At 35.1% G+C, this 17,863-nt stretch overlaps 9 protein-coding genes across 9 annotated transcripts; 3 read left to right on the top strand and 6 right to left on the bottom strand. All coding sequences in view use genetic code 12, as the record gives it.

The window, feature by feature from the left end:
- Positions 1-976: 976 nt before the first annotated feature.
- CTRG_00798 (uncharacterized protein) lies at positions 977-1,474 on the bottom strand (the record flags this gene model as incomplete). Its single annotated transcript, XM_002545971.1, has 1 exon — positions 977-1,474. The coding sequence occupies one exon, from the start codon at positions 1,472-1,474 to the stop codon at positions 977-979; it is 498 nt and encodes a 165-aa protein (XP_002546017.1).
- A 1,057-nt stretch (positions 1,475-2,531) lies between these two features.
- On the bottom strand, positions 2,532-3,302 carry CTRG_00797 (5'-deoxynucleotidase; the record flags this gene model as incomplete). The annotated part of the gene is made up of 1 exon (XM_002545970.1): positions 2,532-3,302. The coding sequence occupies one exon, from the start codon at positions 3,300-3,302 to the stop codon at positions 2,532-2,534; it is 771 nt and encodes a 256-aa protein (XP_002546016.1).
- Positions 3,303-3,787: 485 nt separating this feature from the next.
- On the bottom strand, positions 3,788-4,573 carry RPL28 (60S ribosomal protein uL15; the record flags this gene model as incomplete). The annotated part of the gene is made up of 2 exons (XM_002545969.1): positions 3,788-4,188; positions 4,525-4,573. 2 exons carry the CDS (start codon positions 4,571-4,573, stop codon positions 3,788-3,790), a joined length of 450 nt encoding a protein of 149 aa, XP_002546015.1.
- Positions 4,574-5,641: 1,068 nt separating this feature from the next.
- Positions 5,642-6,466, bottom strand: HGT18 (Hgt18p; the record flags this gene model as incomplete). Its single annotated transcript, XM_002545968.1, has 1 exon — positions 5,642-6,466. The coding sequence occupies one exon, from the start codon at positions 6,464-6,466 to the stop codon at positions 5,642-5,644; it is 825 nt and encodes a 274-aa protein (XP_002546014.1).
- A 407-nt stretch (positions 6,467-6,873) lies between these two features.
- ZCF11 (Zcf11p) lies at positions 6,874-8,577 on the bottom strand (the record flags this gene model as incomplete). The annotated part of the gene is made up of 1 exon (XM_002545967.1): positions 6,874-8,577. The coding sequence occupies one exon, from the start codon at positions 8,575-8,577 to the stop codon at positions 6,874-6,876; it is 1,704 nt and encodes a 567-aa protein (XP_002546013.1).
- A 965-nt stretch (positions 8,578-9,542) lies between these two features.
- ARC1 (Arc1p) lies at positions 9,543-10,667 on the top strand (the record flags this gene model as incomplete). Its single annotated transcript, XM_002545966.1, has 1 exon — positions 9,543-10,667. One exon carries the CDS (start codon positions 9,543-9,545, stop codon positions 10,665-10,667), a length of 1,125 nt encoding a protein of 374 aa, XP_002546012.1.
- Positions 10,668-11,290: 623 nt separating this feature from the next.
- On the top strand, positions 11,291-12,472 carry CTRG_00792 (ribosome dissociation factor; the record flags this gene model as incomplete). Its single annotated transcript, XM_002545965.1, has 1 exon — positions 11,291-12,472. One exon carries the CDS (start codon positions 11,291-11,293, stop codon positions 12,470-12,472), a length of 1,182 nt encoding a protein of 393 aa, XP_002546011.1.
- Positions 12,473-12,496: 24 nt separating this feature from the next.
- On the bottom strand, positions 12,497-13,075 carry CTRG_00791 (uncharacterized protein; the record flags this gene model as incomplete). Its single annotated transcript, XM_002545964.1, has 1 exon — positions 12,497-13,075. One exon carries the CDS (start codon positions 13,073-13,075, stop codon positions 12,497-12,499), a length of 579 nt encoding a protein of 192 aa, XP_002546010.1.
- Positions 13,076-14,459: 1,384 nt separating this feature from the next.
- Positions 14,460-17,681, top strand: SMC5 (DNA repair ATPase; the record flags this gene model as incomplete). The annotated part of the gene is made up of 1 exon (XM_002545963.1): positions 14,460-17,681. The coding sequence occupies one exon, from the start codon at positions 14,460-14,462 to the stop codon at positions 17,679-17,681; it is 3,222 nt and encodes a 1,073-aa protein (XP_002546009.1).
- Positions 17,682-17,863: the final 182 nt, after the last annotated feature.

Here is a 17,863-nt window from a genome sequence, read left to right as displayed (position 1 = left end):
TCAGGAATGTAGAGTGTGGAATTTGCAATTCTAATCCTATTTCGATCTCGCACTATATTATGGCTCCAAAGATGAACAAGGATTAGCACTTTCAATATGAAAAAGCCAACAGTTCATGAGAATTTACTGTTTTTTTCAATCTGGTCTCAATAAAGAATGGAAGAGATCCTTCTAGTTATTGGTTTTTTGTTAATTTTCCACTTTTAAATGAAGATCGATTGCCGAAAAAGAATTTTATGTTTTACAACATCTTGGATAAAACAACTGTGGTTACACAACAATCACCGTTCCGCATGGAAATGCTTAAAAATCAAAAAAAAAAAAAAATCAAAAAAAATTTGTCATACTCACATTATAAAACCGGAATTATCTATTTTCCGGTGGTAATAAGAGACTATAATCTTGAGTGGTCACGTGATGTTCGGCGTCATATTACTAATCATTACGAATAAGGCTGACATTTCAAATGTATTATTTGAAAATACTGTCACATCGGGGACGCATACTTTGCAACAAGAACAAAAAAACACGTCTCCAAGAATACTTTTTCTATAAAAATATTTATTGATTTTGTATGTCTTTTAATTACAGTAGATCGAAATTGATTTGCAGCAGTGCAAGTATTGTATCGGTTTCGAACATTCTCAATCTCTTGTAAAACGGTTTTTGATTGAATGTAAACAAGAATAAGAATAAAAAGAAAAATCTTTTCCCCTGAGGACAGGCTGTACATTCTTGATCAGATCTTTTATTCTTACAATAGTGAGAGAGGACGATACTATCGAAAAGGAAACACGTAAATTATTTCTGCTTGCCCTTCGGTTTTGATTCTGACTGGTGTATATGATCAAAGATCTAACGACAACAATAGAAATTTTAATATAAAACTTAACAATAGTGTAATCAGATTCTCCAATCGGCATTTCCAAAGAAAGCATCGTCATTGATAGGATAATCTTTCACTAGTACCTGCAACCTATACTGTCTTTAACCATTCTATTATATCTTGTTCGGTAAAATTTCGAATGTCGGGAACATACCTACCAGTTGGCAATTGGTGTTGCAATACCACAATACTTGGAATTGAATTCACAACATAATCCAACATCAATTCCCTGCCTCCTTCAGTATCAGCGAGAATATTAACTAAGTAAACAGGTTGGCTATTTGGGTATTTACTCTTGTCACTCAAAACATCAAACAAGGTCTTGGTGAACTTGTTATTCTCTTGATTGGCATAAGTAAAATTTAAAAGTAAGGTTGGTTTCACTGCAAGATAAGGGTAAATTTCTTGTTTGCTTGAAACGTAAGTGTCGATAATTCTATTCTGGGTAGTGAATTCACTGCTTGGAGGTGGATAAATTAATCTTTGAGATTGTGCAGCATCCTTCCATGACTTGAACCAATTAGTCAAGGAAAACTGTCTGATCTGTTTATTACGTTGAATAGTTCTTGCTAATTGTCTACTAAACATTTTGATTGTATTTTAAAATGGCAAACTAGATTTGAATTTCAAAATTTCTATGTACTCTATGGTATTAGGTTGTGTTTTTTTTTTTCTTGTTCCATGAACCAATGGAAATTCTATATACAGAAGTAAAATGATTGCTGTTGCACGTGTACAAAGTCATGTGGATTATTCCTCAGAGTCCCACCCATCTTTCCATCTCTTCTTCCACAAATCACAATTGAATTGTGGTTTGTTTAATTTCTTGTTTACATCATTATGAGCTTCACATAACCATTTCCCCAAATCGTCTTGTGTTTTTGTTTCTGGTTCATGTTTGGTAATGTATCTTTGGAAATCTTCGCCACAGAACCAACATGGATAAAATCCAGCAAAGAGACTGAGAAACAGTTTCATATCAGCTTGTTCTTTGGTGGTTGGCTTCTCTGGATATGTAGCGGCTATTGAATGTAACAATGTCCAAGATGATTTACCAAGTTGTGCAACATCTGGTGGTTCATCCTGAGGATACTTCAAATTACGTTTGGGACGTAATGGTTCTTCTAAAACAGGTGGGGCTGATTGTTGTTTTTTAACTGCACCGGTAGTTGCAAATTGAAAGTCGAGTAACGTGTTACAGGTTCGACACCTATTGCTTACCGTTAGTAACAAATCATGAGTCTATTTAGGCTTACTAATAGATAGTTTCAACACATACGGTTTGCCATCCTTGTCGTACACTATTTTACGTCCCGAAACTCCAAACTCTGGTTTGTTCGCTGTTTCAGTTTTCTCGATTGTTTCTGTAGAAGACATTCGTTTGGTGTTGTAGGGTAGCAGGTGTCTAGCTAAAGTAAAGAAACTTAGAATGGAGGTATAATGAAAGAGAGAGAAAAAAAAAAAATCAAATGTTAGAAGTATTAGGAGACGAAATCTGTTTCACTTCCGTGAATTTTCTTGATGCGAAATTACTAAAAAGACTAGAAAAGTAAACGCACTTTAATTTCCAATTTATATTATTTTTAATATATATTCCATTATCTATTACTATATTTTCTAATGCCAAAATTGGGTATTATATGACTTATTTAGCCTTTGAATCTTCGACCAATTTATTTCTCTTCTCCAACAATGCATCACACAAGTCACCAATTTCTTTGGTTTTAATAGCACTTCTTGAGGTATAAAATTGGTCTAAGTTGTGTTTCAATCCAAATTGTTGTTCATATTCCCATGCAGTTTGAATCATTTCAAACTTGTCGATATCTTTAACATATCTTGCTTCAATGTTTCTTATTTCTTCATAATCTAACCACAAGTCTAACAATTCTTTTGAAAATACTTCATTGTAAGGTTTAATAACTTCACTTAGGTAATTAATGGTGGCCAATTCACGACGATGTTTTTCTTGCTTGGTTATTCCAGCATATGGTGTTATGTCACCAACCAATGCTTCGGCGATATCATGTACAATGGCTATTTTAACACATTTGTCTGAATCGACTCCTTTTGGAACTAACATAGATATCACTCCCATTCTGTACATATGATCAGCAATACTCTCAGTTGCTTCTTCTGGGATTTCATGATCTAACCAACCAGTTCTTTTTTGAAACTTTAATGATCTGATGATCTGTAAAAAAGCTAACATGTAATTCGAAGGTGCTGATCCGGTGGTAAGCAATTCCTTAATATGAGGTGGTAAAGCATCTTGTGGTTGCCACTTGTTTTCACTTAAATCTTTAATTGAGTTCATTATTTGTCCTGTATGAATGAATGCTACTGTACGTGGTTGTAATCTGTGTATGTTTAGAAGTCGTTTGATGGAAAGAAGATTTCTTGTTGTACTAATCATGAAATGTTTACGAAACTATGATTGACTGGTACAATGAAAGCAAATACAAAATAAAGCACCACTAGTCTAATAAACAGAGAAACAAATAAAAGAAGAAGAAGAAGAAGAAAGAAAGAAAGAAAGAAAGAAGAAAAAAAAAAAGAGGGAAAATTACGTGTTAAATGATTTGCTATCTTTTTCAATTGTAAATCGATTTTTTTGTTGATTTGGAAGCTTCTCATCGAGTCAAATCTATACCAAATGTAAACATTACAAAACTGGTAATAAATACACGACCTACGATAAGAACCGTGTAAATAAAATAATCAAATTAGAGTGAAACAATAGCACACTACTTTGAACTCTAAATTAATCAATTAAAATCATCGGCAGACTACAACTTGACTTCTGTGTACTTTTGATTTGTCTTTATTTTATATATTAAATATACAGTAAAATGATATATTCTTTATGTTTCATTATGAAAGAAAGAAAACTCCCCCAAATTAAGCAACCAATTCAACAACACCACCAACAGCTCTGATTTTTTCTTCAGCTAATTTAGAAACAAATCTGGCTTTGACAATGACTGGAACTTCTGGTAATCTACCTTTACCCAAAACTTTACCGTAACCGTGAGCCAAGGTGTCAATGACTGGGGCAGCAGAAGCAGAAGATTTGGTCAAGTATTCTTCTTTCTTGTCGGCATCAACCAAAGTCCACAATTTGTCCAAGTTGATTTCTGGTCTCCAGAAGTGGTTTTGTTGTTTGTGGAAGTATCTCATACCAACTTTACCGAAGTAACCTGGATGGTATTTATCCAAGTTGGTTCTGTGATGATGTTGACCACCAGCTTTACCTCTACCACCCGGGTGCTTTCTGTGTTTACCAATTCTACCCTTACCGGCTAAATTAAAAAAATCATAGTTAGTAAAATTGACCTTATAAACTATTTGAAGAACTTATAGACTATTATAAAAATGACTTGATGGAAAATATTCATCAAAAATACATTTCACTCATTACGTCGAATATATTGTGCCCTGATCCATTTCTCGGTATTCCTCTTGTTTCAATTGTCCTTCAAGATCTAGTCCCATCTGATTGTTGAAAAATTTTTCAGTATGAGATTTTAAATTTTTTTTTCCACTTCAAAGTACAATATTCTGACAAATGTACATCCCATCACTTCATTCTTTGTCTATTTTTCTTTATCTATTCTGTTAAATCATGTTGTACATACCAGAAACGTTACCTCTGTGTTTTCTGGTTTTAGTTAATCTAGTAGGCATTGTTGGTTAATAACTAGTTGAATACAGTCAGAAAATCCAGAAAAAGTAAGAGAAATTTTTTTTTCTCTTTGTAATTATGTTTTGTTAGGAATGCAAAACCTTTGGTGCGGTCAGAGCCTGAGCTGAGTGCACCACCACACACTCTACAATTCTCGCTCTCTCACACTAACACATACAAGTTTTTTTGGACGCTTTCGCACACCCTCCAAACTCAAACACACGCACATCTCCCACTATTAGCGCAAAAGAAAAATAAATATTCTTATTATGCAGTACTTTGTTAGCTATATAATAAAGAAAAACTCCACCTAAAAACCAGGCGCATAAACTTTTAGGGTTACAGCCCTAACGCTGTTGCCATAAACAAATTTAAAATGGAGAAATGATTCTATCAATTCAGCTCCCATACTTCATTATACGAATGTTTACCCCTCGTTTCAGGTATTTTATTTTTGATGAACCAGACACTGATTAAACACATGACTGTGAATATAAAATAAACAGAGCCACCTAACCATTCTTTTAATACCGGGAATGAATAACCAACAAAAAATGTGGCTATCCAGTTCATACTGGTACCCCAACTTTGAGCCAGTGCTTTTGCAATCGGCTGAGTAACCTCGCCTACAAGTAAGAATGGGATAGGTCCTAACCCAATAGCAAAAAATGTAATGTACGTGAATGTACCTATAATTGACAATACCGAGTTTGTCCAAATAATACCAAGACCCATCAAAATGGTTGCAAATCCCAAGAATGAAACGGATAACAATAATAAGGGCTTTCTGCCTAGTTTGTCAACTATAGTAGCAGAAACAAATGTGACCACACATTTACCAATGATATCAAACAATTAATAATAATGGAATGGTTAGGGAAAATTGAAACCACACGAAACACCATAGAAAAATGATTGAGTTGATGCCATCAAAATTGTTGCAATACCAAGATACCAGTAGCAGCGATAAGAGAATTTCTATATTCAGGCTGGGTCACATAATCTTTTACAGTGACTCTTTGTTTAGAATTTGTTGAACCGGCAGGCGAAACTCCAGCACCTGTAGATAATCAGTCACTATTGCCTTCTTCAAGTAAAGTTTCGCTTTCTGGTGTACCATTCGCAAAGCTGCCATTAGATTTCCAACTATTGACCTCATCTGTAGCAACTGAGTAGCTGCCACCTCTCAACCTGTGCAAAACAGTGAAAGCCTGAGTGCTATTACCTTGGTTGGCCAACCAAACAGGTGATTCATGTAAATGTATCAAGACAACAATTAAATTAATCACTGCAATAAATGATGCCATAAACAACAACCATCTCCAATCATTATTATTAGACCATTTTAAAGATAACAACTGTGTGAGCAATATCCCTATATTGATACTAAATTGATTCATTGAACCCAATAACCCTTTCGTCTCAACCGGTGAAACTTCGTTAATATAAATTGATGTAATAACCAATGCTGATCCTGCTCCTAATCCAGAAATAAATCTGCCCAATAACAATGTACCATAGTTGTTGCTTAACCCATTGATAGTCGATCCAATAATGTAAAGAAAACAATGCAACAAACTTGATTTTCTTCGACCATACTTGTCTGCCAAATGCCCAATATAAAATGATCCGAATAGTCCCCCAATTGAAAAAATAGATGTGGCCAACCCAATCTGATCTGGTGACATCGGGATACATTGTTTAAACCCATTGTATCCAAAAAATGATTGTTCATAAGGAACTGGCCCTGGTTGTGATCGTTTACATGATAAAACTAATTCAGGTGAATTCAACTCAGCCATATGATATCCAAATTGCAAAGATCCCAAGCATATAATTGACACGGCAAAAATTAAGTTCGGAGTCAATCCTGAAGGAATTGAAATGTTAGGCATTATTGATTATTGTTGATCTAGCAATTGGATAATGAGAGTTATCAAATTGAAATATTTGTATCCGTGATTTTTTTTTTTTGTTGTTGTTGTTGTTATTATTATTATTATTATAGCTGATTTTCCCCCTTTGCTTATCAGTCGACTTTCTCATCTTTTTTTTTGTTTGCTAACTTTATGTTGGCGCTTGTTTTTATTGTTCTTCCACTTTTTATTTATTTTTGCGGAGAAATAGAAATACTAATACAACATGGGTATGAATTCATTTTGAAAAAAAAAAATTAAACTAATATTACAATCTATATTTTCAGTGTGTAGTAAGCATTTCATCTATATAGTTTTTGTTTGTTATTTGTTGTTATTTTCATTATTCTTTTGGAGTATGCTTAAAAGTATTTTGCAGTATATTATCATGTATTGGATAGAATTGGTAAGAAATTTCCCACAATCATCATTGGAATACCAAACACATCTCTCTTTAACGTCCACATACAACCACTTCGTATCTTTACATCGGGATTAGGTGTTAATAATGTACATTCTGTCATTGTGGCACCTAGAAAATCACCAAAGGCGATTCTAGAAAAAACCTGGAAATACTCCAATACTGATTTATCATCCAACAATTCCACAATGAATTTTCTTTTCCCATTACCAACCAATTCTTCTTTAGTCCATCCTGTTAGTATACAGAACTCACTACCAACATAAGCTATTTCCCCTGTTCTTCTCCATACAATTGTCGGCGTTCCACTTAGCTTAATAATGTTGTCATAAGTCAACAAAGTTCTCTGAAAACATTGTTCCATGAATATTAAGTCATGCTCTTTCAATGAATTTGTACAAGCAATGAAGGATGGACGATATGTGGCCATACTCTCAGCCATTTTTACCAACATTGGTTTGTCAAATCTTTTTCGCAAATATGCAATCAATGAGTGATATCCTGGAGTATATGAGAATGGTTTGTTCACTTTGGCGTAAATCTCCTCTGGTTCTTTAAAAAATGTGTCCTCTCTACTGTTGCCATTGGCATTATCCTCATGCAGTATTCCTATGGTGAATGACAATTCCAGTTTAGCGTTACGCTCTATGTATACAGCAGGATCATGGTTCTTCATGGCAATGATTGCGGTAAGTACATCTGGAAATACAGCAACCTGACCTGACTCAGTTTCTCCCAAGAAATATTGATTAATCGTTTCGTCACATTTCGGATACCTAGAATCTTCATATATACTAGTACGCGTAGGATTCAACGGAGATGGCGTAGTATGATTTGTCAGTATGTTGTTATTATTATTATTATTACCATTATGAGGAAAAGAATCAACCTTTCCTGGTAGCTGTAAATGGTTTGTAGAATTTAGACTTGTTGTTGGGTCCGCTGTCGATAGATTCAGGTGTTCCTGCGCTTGCAGTGATGGTGGTACCCCATTAGTGGCCATATTCTGTGGTGATAACGCCGGTGAAAAATTATGTGAATTCGGCGTACCCTCGTTTGAAGTTGAGTGATGCCCAAAAGTTTCATGAAGAATACTGGATAAAGTGGCGTATTCTAAATCGGCTGCTGATGATAGGAAATTGGTCCTTCGTTTTTGGTTTGGATGCTCAGGGGGTTGAAACTGCTGATTATAAAGTTCAGGAAAGTACTCTGAAACGGAATGCATCAAGTTCGGTGCTGTAGAACTATGCTGGAACATAGTTGCTTGGTATGTCTTATGGTTCAGGGAATAATCAGTCCCGGTCATAGCAGGTGTGGCAGATGAATCTTCTCTTGCAGTGGATTGCATTCCAATGTGAGAACCTGTTGATATTGGCAACGGTGGTCGTGTCTGTGGTTGTTGTGGTGGTGCTGGTGGTTGTTGTGAGTGCAAGTGGGGTTGCGAGTGTAGTTGTGAAATAGTTGGGTCTTGATGAAGTGCTGGTGCTTCAGTGGGCTGTCCTATTGATACGTACGACAGGTTTACACTATTCATGCTACGGCTTGTAAGTAAAGATGAATTTGGAACATCCTCAAGATACTTCTTTCTCTTTCTCGGTGCATCTTCGCATGTTGCTTGTAGACCCTTTTGAATACATCTTTTGCATGGACGTCCAGGATCACACGTCATATGAGTTTTATGGCAGTGATTACATGCTCTAGAAGTCTTCTTACGTTTCTGTATGAATTATATAATTGTTAGTAAACTTGTTCTGTTAATTACGCAATTACCAACTATGGTGGTCTCATGGTTCGTTTGTTTTTCTTTATTTTGTCTTATTTGTTTTGTAAAGTGAACATACTGCTTTTCTTTGGCCATCGTTACTACTGTTCGTATTTGATATAACAATGCTACCCTGCTCCTCTTGGTTAATATTCATTGTTTGGTATTATGGGTAAACCCATTTAATAATAATCGTTATTATTATGTAATGATTGTTTAAGGCAACAATCGTGGTAAGAATTAGATCAATGTGAGCTTGTTCTCATTTTTAATTATTATTTTTTTTTTTTTAGACTTTTTCTTTTGTATTGCCTTTTTTTTCTACTCTGTCGTCCGTGCATTAACCTCCTTTTGGGTGGGCGCTTAATTGAGTCAGAATCCACAAATATCTTGCGCTTAAATTTACAAAGTATAACCTGTAATAAATTTACAAGAACTCTAGATGTGGTATTTATTTTGGAGGCATTCTGAAATTAATTGTGATTCTAACTTTAGATAGAAATAAAAATCAAATTTTGAGTTTTGAATTTTGTTCAAAATTTGCAGTAAAATAAAGTGAACTTATTGAAGTACTAACGATCATGATAATAACCATGAGAATAATATACAACTCTACCTTTTGTCAACTTTAAATTACTCAAAATTACCCATCAATCTACATGTGAAGTATTGGATAAGTGTAGAGTAGTGTGATTCATTTTCTAAGTGAATATATTTAAGCTGTCACGTGAGGTAGTGTATTTTTTGCCAATAGTTTACTTCGTTAGAAAATTTTTCTTTTTCAGAATAAGAAGTACACTCATCAAAGCTACGAAATTTTAGAGTCTCCATAGTCTTCTTAAGATAGAACAATCATCATTTCCTCATTTACAATGTCCGACTTTATCGCAAACTTTTCTAAAGTATCATTGGCTGATATTTCAAGCGCAGATTCAAGCAAATTCCCAGAATTGAGTGCTGAACAAAAAGCATTAGGCTCTCAATTCGAAACTTTGTCCAAGAGACTTGATGAAAAAGACACTTTAGTCGAATTAAATGACTCGTTAAGATCAAAGACTTTCATTGCTGGAAATGTCCCAAGTTCAGCTGATTTAACTGTTTTTGAAAACGTTTTCCCATTGGCCTCCAAATGGACCAGCAAAGACGATATTGCCAAATTCAGACATATTCTTAGATGGGTTGATTTGGTTCAAAACACTTTGGTTACTGTTCCAGAACCTGTTAAAATTGATTACGATATTGATATCCCAAGAGAAATCAAAGAAAAGAAGAAGCCAGCAGCTGCTGCAGCTGCTGGTGCCGAAGGTGACAAAGCCGCAAAGGGCAAAAAGAACGACAAGGCTGCTCCATCCGAAGGTCAAGCCCAAGGTCAAAGAAAAGAATTGACTGAAGAAGAAAAGAAGGCTAAGGCCGCTGCTAAGGAAGCCAAAAAGGCTGCCAAGGCCAAAGCTAATGCTGAAAAGAACAAACCTGCTACTACAACCCCACCAAACCCATCTATGATTGATTTCAGAGTTGGTTTTATTGAAAAGGCCGAAAAGCACCCAAATGCCGATTCCTTATATATGTCCACCATTAACATGGGCGATGAAGAAGGCCCAAGAATTGTTTGTTCCGGTTTAGTGAAGTACATCCCAATTGAAGAAATGCAAAAGAGATATGTTGTTGTTGTTGCTAACTTGAAGCCTGTCACCATGAGAGGTGTTAAATCATGTGCCATGGTTCTTTGTGCATCCAATGAAGAGAAAGTTGAATTTGTCAACCCACCAGCTGGTTCAAAACCAGGTGACAAGATCTTCTTCGAAGGTTTCAATGGTACCCCAGAAAAACAATTGAACCCTAAGAAGAAGATTTGGGAAGCTGTGCAACCACATTTCTCCACCAATGAAAACTTTGAAGTTACTTACACTGAAGAAGGTAAAGAACCAAAGAAATTGGTTAACGAAAAGGGCGAATTATGTAAAAACACTAGCATTGTTAAGGCCGATGTGAAATAGATGTATAGAAACTCTATATAATTATTGTTATTCAAATGCACATATAGTACAGTAGGCGAGTGGCTGTTCAAACCACCTGATGGGAACAAAGTACAGTGTTTCTACTTTCAGTTCGTACCAAGTTCAAAGAAATTATTAATACTAGTGCGACAATTTAATTTATAGTAAGGGAGATTAATTGTTCATAGTAAATGGAGTCAAAATGTTCACACCAGCGGAAATAATACTTTCAAACTAGCTGCCCTTTTTTGTTCATACCATATATCATACATTTTCAGTATGAACAAATAGAGGTCACGTAATATGAACATTTTTTGCGCACTAGTATCAAAAATATTGACCGCCTTAATATGAACTTTTCTTTGCAAATAGTGCGAATAATTTTAACTCACTGATCTGAAAATTATGCTCAAACTAGCACGAAATAAAACTGCAACGACTGTACTTTTTTTTTCTTTACTTTTTACAAGAGCGTAATTGGTTACACGTGATCCGCGTGTGAGTGGACGTGTACATAAAAAAAAAATTTCAATAAAAAAAAGAACAAAACAAAAAAGATAAACCCAATCTATTTGAATTCATATTTTTTTAAAAGCAATTTAAGTTGTAAATAACAGTTAACTATGCAAGTTAAGAATAAGGCCAAATTAAAAGACAAAAATGTGGCTGTAACATTGATTCCAGAAGATTCTGAGGATTTATGGTATTTATACAACTTAATAAAGAAAGGAGATACAGTTCAGTTGCTTACTCATCGTAATGTCAAAAAAGGAAACCAATCACAATTGACAAAAGGTAAAGCCAAGCTGGAGAAGATCTTAGTTAAGTTAAGATTACTGGTTGAAGACATTGACTATATTGCATCCGATCAGACGATGAGAATCAACGGGAAATCCTTAGTACAACAAGAATACATCCCTTTGAATAGTTATCATACTGCTGAAGTGGAATTAAACAAAGAGTTGACAATCACCAAAGACAATTGGGATGAATATGATATGAAGTTATTGAGTGATTTGTGTTCTATTGAAAATAAGGCAGATATTGGTGCGGTTGTTTTTCAAGAGGGTGTAGCACATATTTGCTACGTTACTGATTCCATGACTGTTTTGCAAGCCAAGGTTGAAAAATCAATCCCAAGAAAGAATAATGAATATGGTACCAGAGACTTAGACAAAGCCATGAATTCATTTTTCAACATGATCATCTCTACCATGACAAGGCATTTTGATTTTGATAGATTGAAAGTGATTATTTTGGCATCTCCAGGGTTCTTAGCCAAAACATTGTTTGATAGATTAATGCAAGAGTGTTTGAATTTACAAAATTCAGGGAAAGAAAGCAAAATTTACTCCAGTATATTGAAGAATAAGAACAAGTTTTTGATAGCGCATTCGTCAACAGGTTACTTGCAAGGTTTAGAAGAGGTCATGGAAGACCCTCAAACAAAGAAGAGACTAGCTGATACAAAATTTTTGGAAGAAACAGAGGCTTTACTGCGTTTTCAACGTGCATTGAATGATGATGATGGTAGAGCATGGTATGGTTTAGAAGAGATCACCAAAGCATTGAATATGGATGCAGTAAGGTACCTCATGGTTTCAGATGCTTTGTTTAGAAGTGATGACATTGAGGAAAGAAGAGAATACATAGACTTAACCGAACAGGCAAAAAGTTTAGGTGCAAAAGTTTACGTTTTTTCTAGTTTACACGAATCAGGTATTCAATTGAATCAATTAACTGGTATTGCTGCCTTGTTGAAATATCCAATACCCGATCTTGACGATAGCGATGAAGAAGAATAGATATGTACATGTGTATATTATCGTTTATACGAACAGCTTTCCTTGTAAGTACTTATCAAAATACCAGACTCTTCCTTTTCTAGCATGTATTAAGTAATCCTGGGCCAAACCGAGAAACAAACCCAATGCTGAACATTTGACTATCATCTTCCTAGTTTGAATATAACTTAGTTGGTTAAATCTAGCATAAACGGTGGAAGTTATAAGAGCAGCAGCAGTAGTGTTCATAAAATCAATGGTGTTTCCTCTTACAGAATCAAATAAATATTCCATACCGAAAAATCCACCAACTGCTCCACCAAATTTAAACCCCGTCTTCAATGCTTGTTTTACCCCAGAGACCACCATAATATAGTTCTTTTTTTTATGATAGAAGTACCAACCGCCCACGGTTTTCGGTAATCTATGAGCATTTTCGGTTAAGTACCGAAGGGAAGATGTTCTTACTCCATCATAAAAGCCAGCCATTCCACCTACTATTGCACTTGTTGATACCAAAGCCAGAATTCTTTCGCCAGGGGTTAAATGAAACCTTTCATTGCGCTTTTCGTCTGGCCCTTCATTTATTATTTCTGAAGCAGTTATGGGTATAGACTCTGTCATTTTCTATTCTATTTGTATGGGAGGGGGGAGGAAGTGGTGGTAATGACCGTTGCAATTTAATTTTTTTTTGTTCTTCTTCGCAGTGGCATTTCTGTCTACTCACTTGAGTCATGGTCCCTTTGATTTGACAGTCAAAACGACTACAAACTCTAAGAAAAACAAACAAAAAATATACATAGGTATCATATTCAAATTAACCTTGATTCTATTTTGTAATATATATATATATATAAACTATACAGCATGGAATAAACTAGTACTCTCACATCTATTGATCCAATATAGCTTTGACGAATTCTACGTAATCAACATTGCCATCAGCAGTAACGTTGACACCTTTTAATAATTCATCGACTTCAGAATCTGACAATTTTTCACCGATAGAAGTTAAAATGTATCTTAATTCACCCACTCCAATGTAACCAGTACCTTCTTTATCAAAAACTTGGAAACCTTTGATGTAATCTTCAGGCAATCCCAATGGTTTGAAACCACCTGGTCTATTAATTATTTCTTGATATGTGTCAAAATCAAATTCATCACCTTTGATTGTCTTTTGTAAGTCTGAAATTTCGGCTAAAGTTGGATTTTGACCAACTGATCTTAATAAATCACCCAAGTGTTCAACTGGAATTTTGCCAGTACCTTTCTTATCGAAAAGTGCAAAAGCATCTCTGTAAGTTTTAGTATTTTGTGACTACAGTTCAAATATTAAGTTAGTAAACTATTGGTAAATCAAATCCTAATTCTCTATAATCCAACATACCATTGTTAATGTAAAGTTGTATCTCTAATAGTGGTGACCCTGTCATAAAATAAAAATTTTCGTGAGCAAAACGAAAACGTAAACAAATCAACAAGCAAACAAAAAAAAATAAAATCTGAGAACTGAACACATGACACGACCTGGAAATACGATTGTAAAACCTGAAATATTTACAAGGATCAACCAGGAAAACCTCGAAACATACAACTTAAGAGAATAACCGAAAAAACCAAGCATCACACTGACTAGTAGGTGAGTTAAAGATTAATTTGGTATCTCTACTTGTAGTTTGTTTGTACAATATTGGACATCAAAAAGCTTAAACATCTTCGAATAAGTTACCAAAATTGCTTCATATTTATCATCACAGATGGTAGAAAACATCAATTCTATAATACCCTACGATTCATTCTCATAGCACGATCATCAGGTCTATTGGCCCCCTATCCCCCCTTCTTGATCTTTCTGGTTGATTTTAAATCCACAACAGAATTTTCAAGACGCGTTGCGCGAAATAGACAAGAGAAAAATTGATCCTAATTTTTTTTTTTTCCTACTTTCCCATTCATCATTTTTTGAACAAAACTGAATATTCATTTCTGCCATCGATTTATCAATATGACTTCAGAAATACATGAGTCGATTTCCAAGAGAAGAAAGACATCAGAGCCTGCAAAATTCAGACCAGGTTTTATTAGAAATGTTAAAGTTTGGAACTTCACTACTTATTCCTATACTGAGTTTTGCTTATCTCCCACATTAAACATGATCATTGGTCCCAATGGTAGTGGTAAGAGTACATTAGTTGCGTCGATTTGTATCGGTCTTGCTGGTAACATAACATTGATCAAGCGTAAGAATTTGAAGTCCATGATCAAAACTGGCCATGAAAGTGCAGCTGTGGAAATCACATTGGAGAACCATGAAGGGAAATCACCAATTGTTGTGAAAAGAGAATTTACCGCCAAAGAATCTGCTTGGACAATAAATGGCCAAAGATCAACGGAGACAAAAGTTCGAAAATTAAGATCAGAATTCAACATTCAGTTGGATAATCTTTGTCACTTTTTACCACAAGAAAGAGTAGCAGAGTTTGCCGGTTTATCTCCAGAAAAATTGCTAATGGAGACAGAAAGAACATTGGGTGATGGTCATTTATTAAGGAAACATGAAGAGTTGATTGGTCACGATAATACTTGTCAAACGTATATCAATAAGATAGAAGAGCTCAAAACAAGATTGGCACAGTTACAAAAAGAAAAGACCACATTGGAAGAAGAAGCAAAGAAATTTGAAGAGTACGAGAAAAAGGCCGAAGAGATTTCAAACCATACGCTCTTGATTCCCTATGCGAAATTTCATGACTTGAAGAAACAAAGAGCTCATCTTAAGGCTGCAAGGGATAAAGCAAAAAATAAACTTCGGTCATTCCAGGCTAATTTTAAACCATTAGAAGATGAAATTTCCTCAACAGAATCCAGAATTATTAAAGAATCAGAAGAATACGAAGAAATCAAAAAAGCTGTTCGAGGCTATGATGTGAGAATTGATCAGTTCAAAAAGACACAGAAGCAGTGTGCAAATGAGATTGCTGAATTGATTGCAAATGCAAAATACTATAGGACCAAGGCTGAACAGAAGAAGAGAGAACTTGAAGAAGTTAAACAAGAGATTAAAAGGATTATTGAAAAGAAGCTGTGTTTTCCCGAAGTGGACCAAGAAAAATTAAGTGAATTAGCTAACCAAGCAAGTGCCAAGAGACACGAAATGAGAGAGTTTGAAGACAAAATTACAGAAGAGAGTAGTCTTAAGAATGAAATTGGAAGAGAAATAACTAACTTGGAGCACCAAAAGCGAACTGCAGAAAGAACACTTCAAAGTAAGGACAAATTGGATGTTTTAGTAGGTGCTGCTCGACAGGGCACCAAGTATAGACTTCGTGATGAAGCTTATGAAGCACACAGAAGATTAAGATCAAATTCAAAGTCACAAGGAAGATACTTTGAAGCTCCTGTTGTATCTTGTAATGTGACAAATGTTAACTATGCTGCTGCCATTGAGAAGGTGATTGACAACAATTCTTTGTTTGCATTTACAGTCACTTCACAAGCAGATCTCGACTTTCTTAGTAGATTTTCAGAAGAAAACAATTCTAACACACCAATAAGATTGGTGAATTCTATCATTAATCCAACCGCAACATACAACCAACAAGAATTAAGATCATTTGGCTTTGATGGATATCTATCCGATTTTATAACAGGTCCTAAGGAGGTATTATCAATGCTTTACAATACTTCTAAGTTGCATACTATTCCAGTAAGTAGCCAGCCATTGTCAAATGAGCAAGTGAAGAGATTGACAAATACACCACCATCAGGTAAAATACCGTTCATGAAGTTTGTTGCTGGTGATACCTTGTATAATATCCAGAGATCAAGATATGGTTCCCAACAATCTTTCTATGTCACAGAAAAGATTTCTCGATCAAACTATTTTGCTGTACAAGGTATGTCACAGGAAGCGAAGGATTCTATTAAGAGAGAGATTGAAATGCTAAACGAGCAAATTGACGAGAGAAAGAAAGTCTATGAAAGTCATCGAAGTGCTGCCGAACGTTACTCTCGTGAAAGAAATGAGCTCAAACAACAAATGCTTGCCGTCAAAAGTGAACAACAGGAATTGGTTAAAATTTCTCAACAAGTGAACGACTTGCAAACTCTGATTACACTCAAGAAAGAAAGAGCAGAGAAATTAGAAGAAGACGCCAATAAGGATTACTCACTGAAAGTACACGCATACGAACAAAAGATTCAACAGAAGTATGATATTTTTGGTGATGCTTCTGCTTCTATTTCTAGTGCATTGGTTGAAATGGCAGAGAAGGATAATCAAGCTAGACTTAAAATGATCAGCATGATTAACTTCAAGAATAGGAAGAGTGCGGCTGAATCTTTAGTACGTGAATTGAGAAGAATGCAAGAGAAATTGAAAGACGATTATAATCGGTACAAGAGAGAATACGATGAGATCAAGCAGAGTGATGCTTATGTTGAAATTGAAAGACAAAACCAAGCCTATACTGATGAAGAGAGAACTCGTTTGGCCGAATTGGCAGAGGAGTACGTGACAAATGGAACATTCACGGAAGCCACTATACTTCTGAAGATTGAATTGTTGAGAGCCGAGTTGTCGCTTTTAACTGGTGGGGATAAAAGTTCCATTGATGCTTTGAAGAAGAAATTACAGGATATCAAAGATGCAGAAAGATATTTGCCAGAGCTTGAGTCTAAAAAAGAGCAGTTGGATAAACAAATTAGTGATCTTCAAGAAAAATATGAAAGTGAATTGTCAGAATTAGTTGAGAAGATATCGGTTGCTTTTAAGAAGAGGTTCACCAAAGTTGCCAGCGATGGTCGAGTGCAATTAGCTAAACTGGACAGATTTAAGGACTGGAAGTTACAAATTCTTGTCAAATTTAGAGAAGAGTCAGAATTGAAAGTATTAGACCACCAGTCACAATCTGGTGGTGAGAGGGCAGTTTCAACTATTTTTTTCATTATGTCATTACAAGGATTAACAGATGCTCCATTTAGAATTGTTGATGAAATCAATCAAGGTATGGACCCTAAGAACGAACAGATGGCACATCGTTATTTAGTTCATACTGCTTGTCAGAACAACAGATCACAATATTTCTTGGTTACACCAAAATTGTTAACTGGATTGTACTATCATCCTGACATGGTAGTTCATTGTATTTTCACTGGACCTTACATTACCGATGACCACAAGGATAAACGTGACAAAAACCAACTTTTGTTGAATTTTGCTGTCTAAAATATGCATGTATCAATAGCCTCCATTCCTTTTATATGTATACTAGAGTTGTATTAATAAATTGTAAAATTGCATTTTAGGCCAAGTTTATGCTACCAATTACACAATAAGGATTTTTTATCTCTTTCTCTCTCTCGTGTTTTCTGGAGTAATGGTGGACTTTTTTTTTGATTTTTTCTTCT

Source organism: Candida tropicalis, assembly GCF_000006335.3.
Source record: "Candida tropicalis MYA-3404 genomic scaffold supercont3.1, whole genome shotgun sequence".
Classification (NCBI taxonomy): Eukaryota; Fungi; Ascomycota; class Pichiomycetes; order Serinales; family Debaryomycetaceae; genus Candida; species Candida tropicalis.
This window is presented reverse-complemented; position numbering and strand designations above follow the sequence as displayed.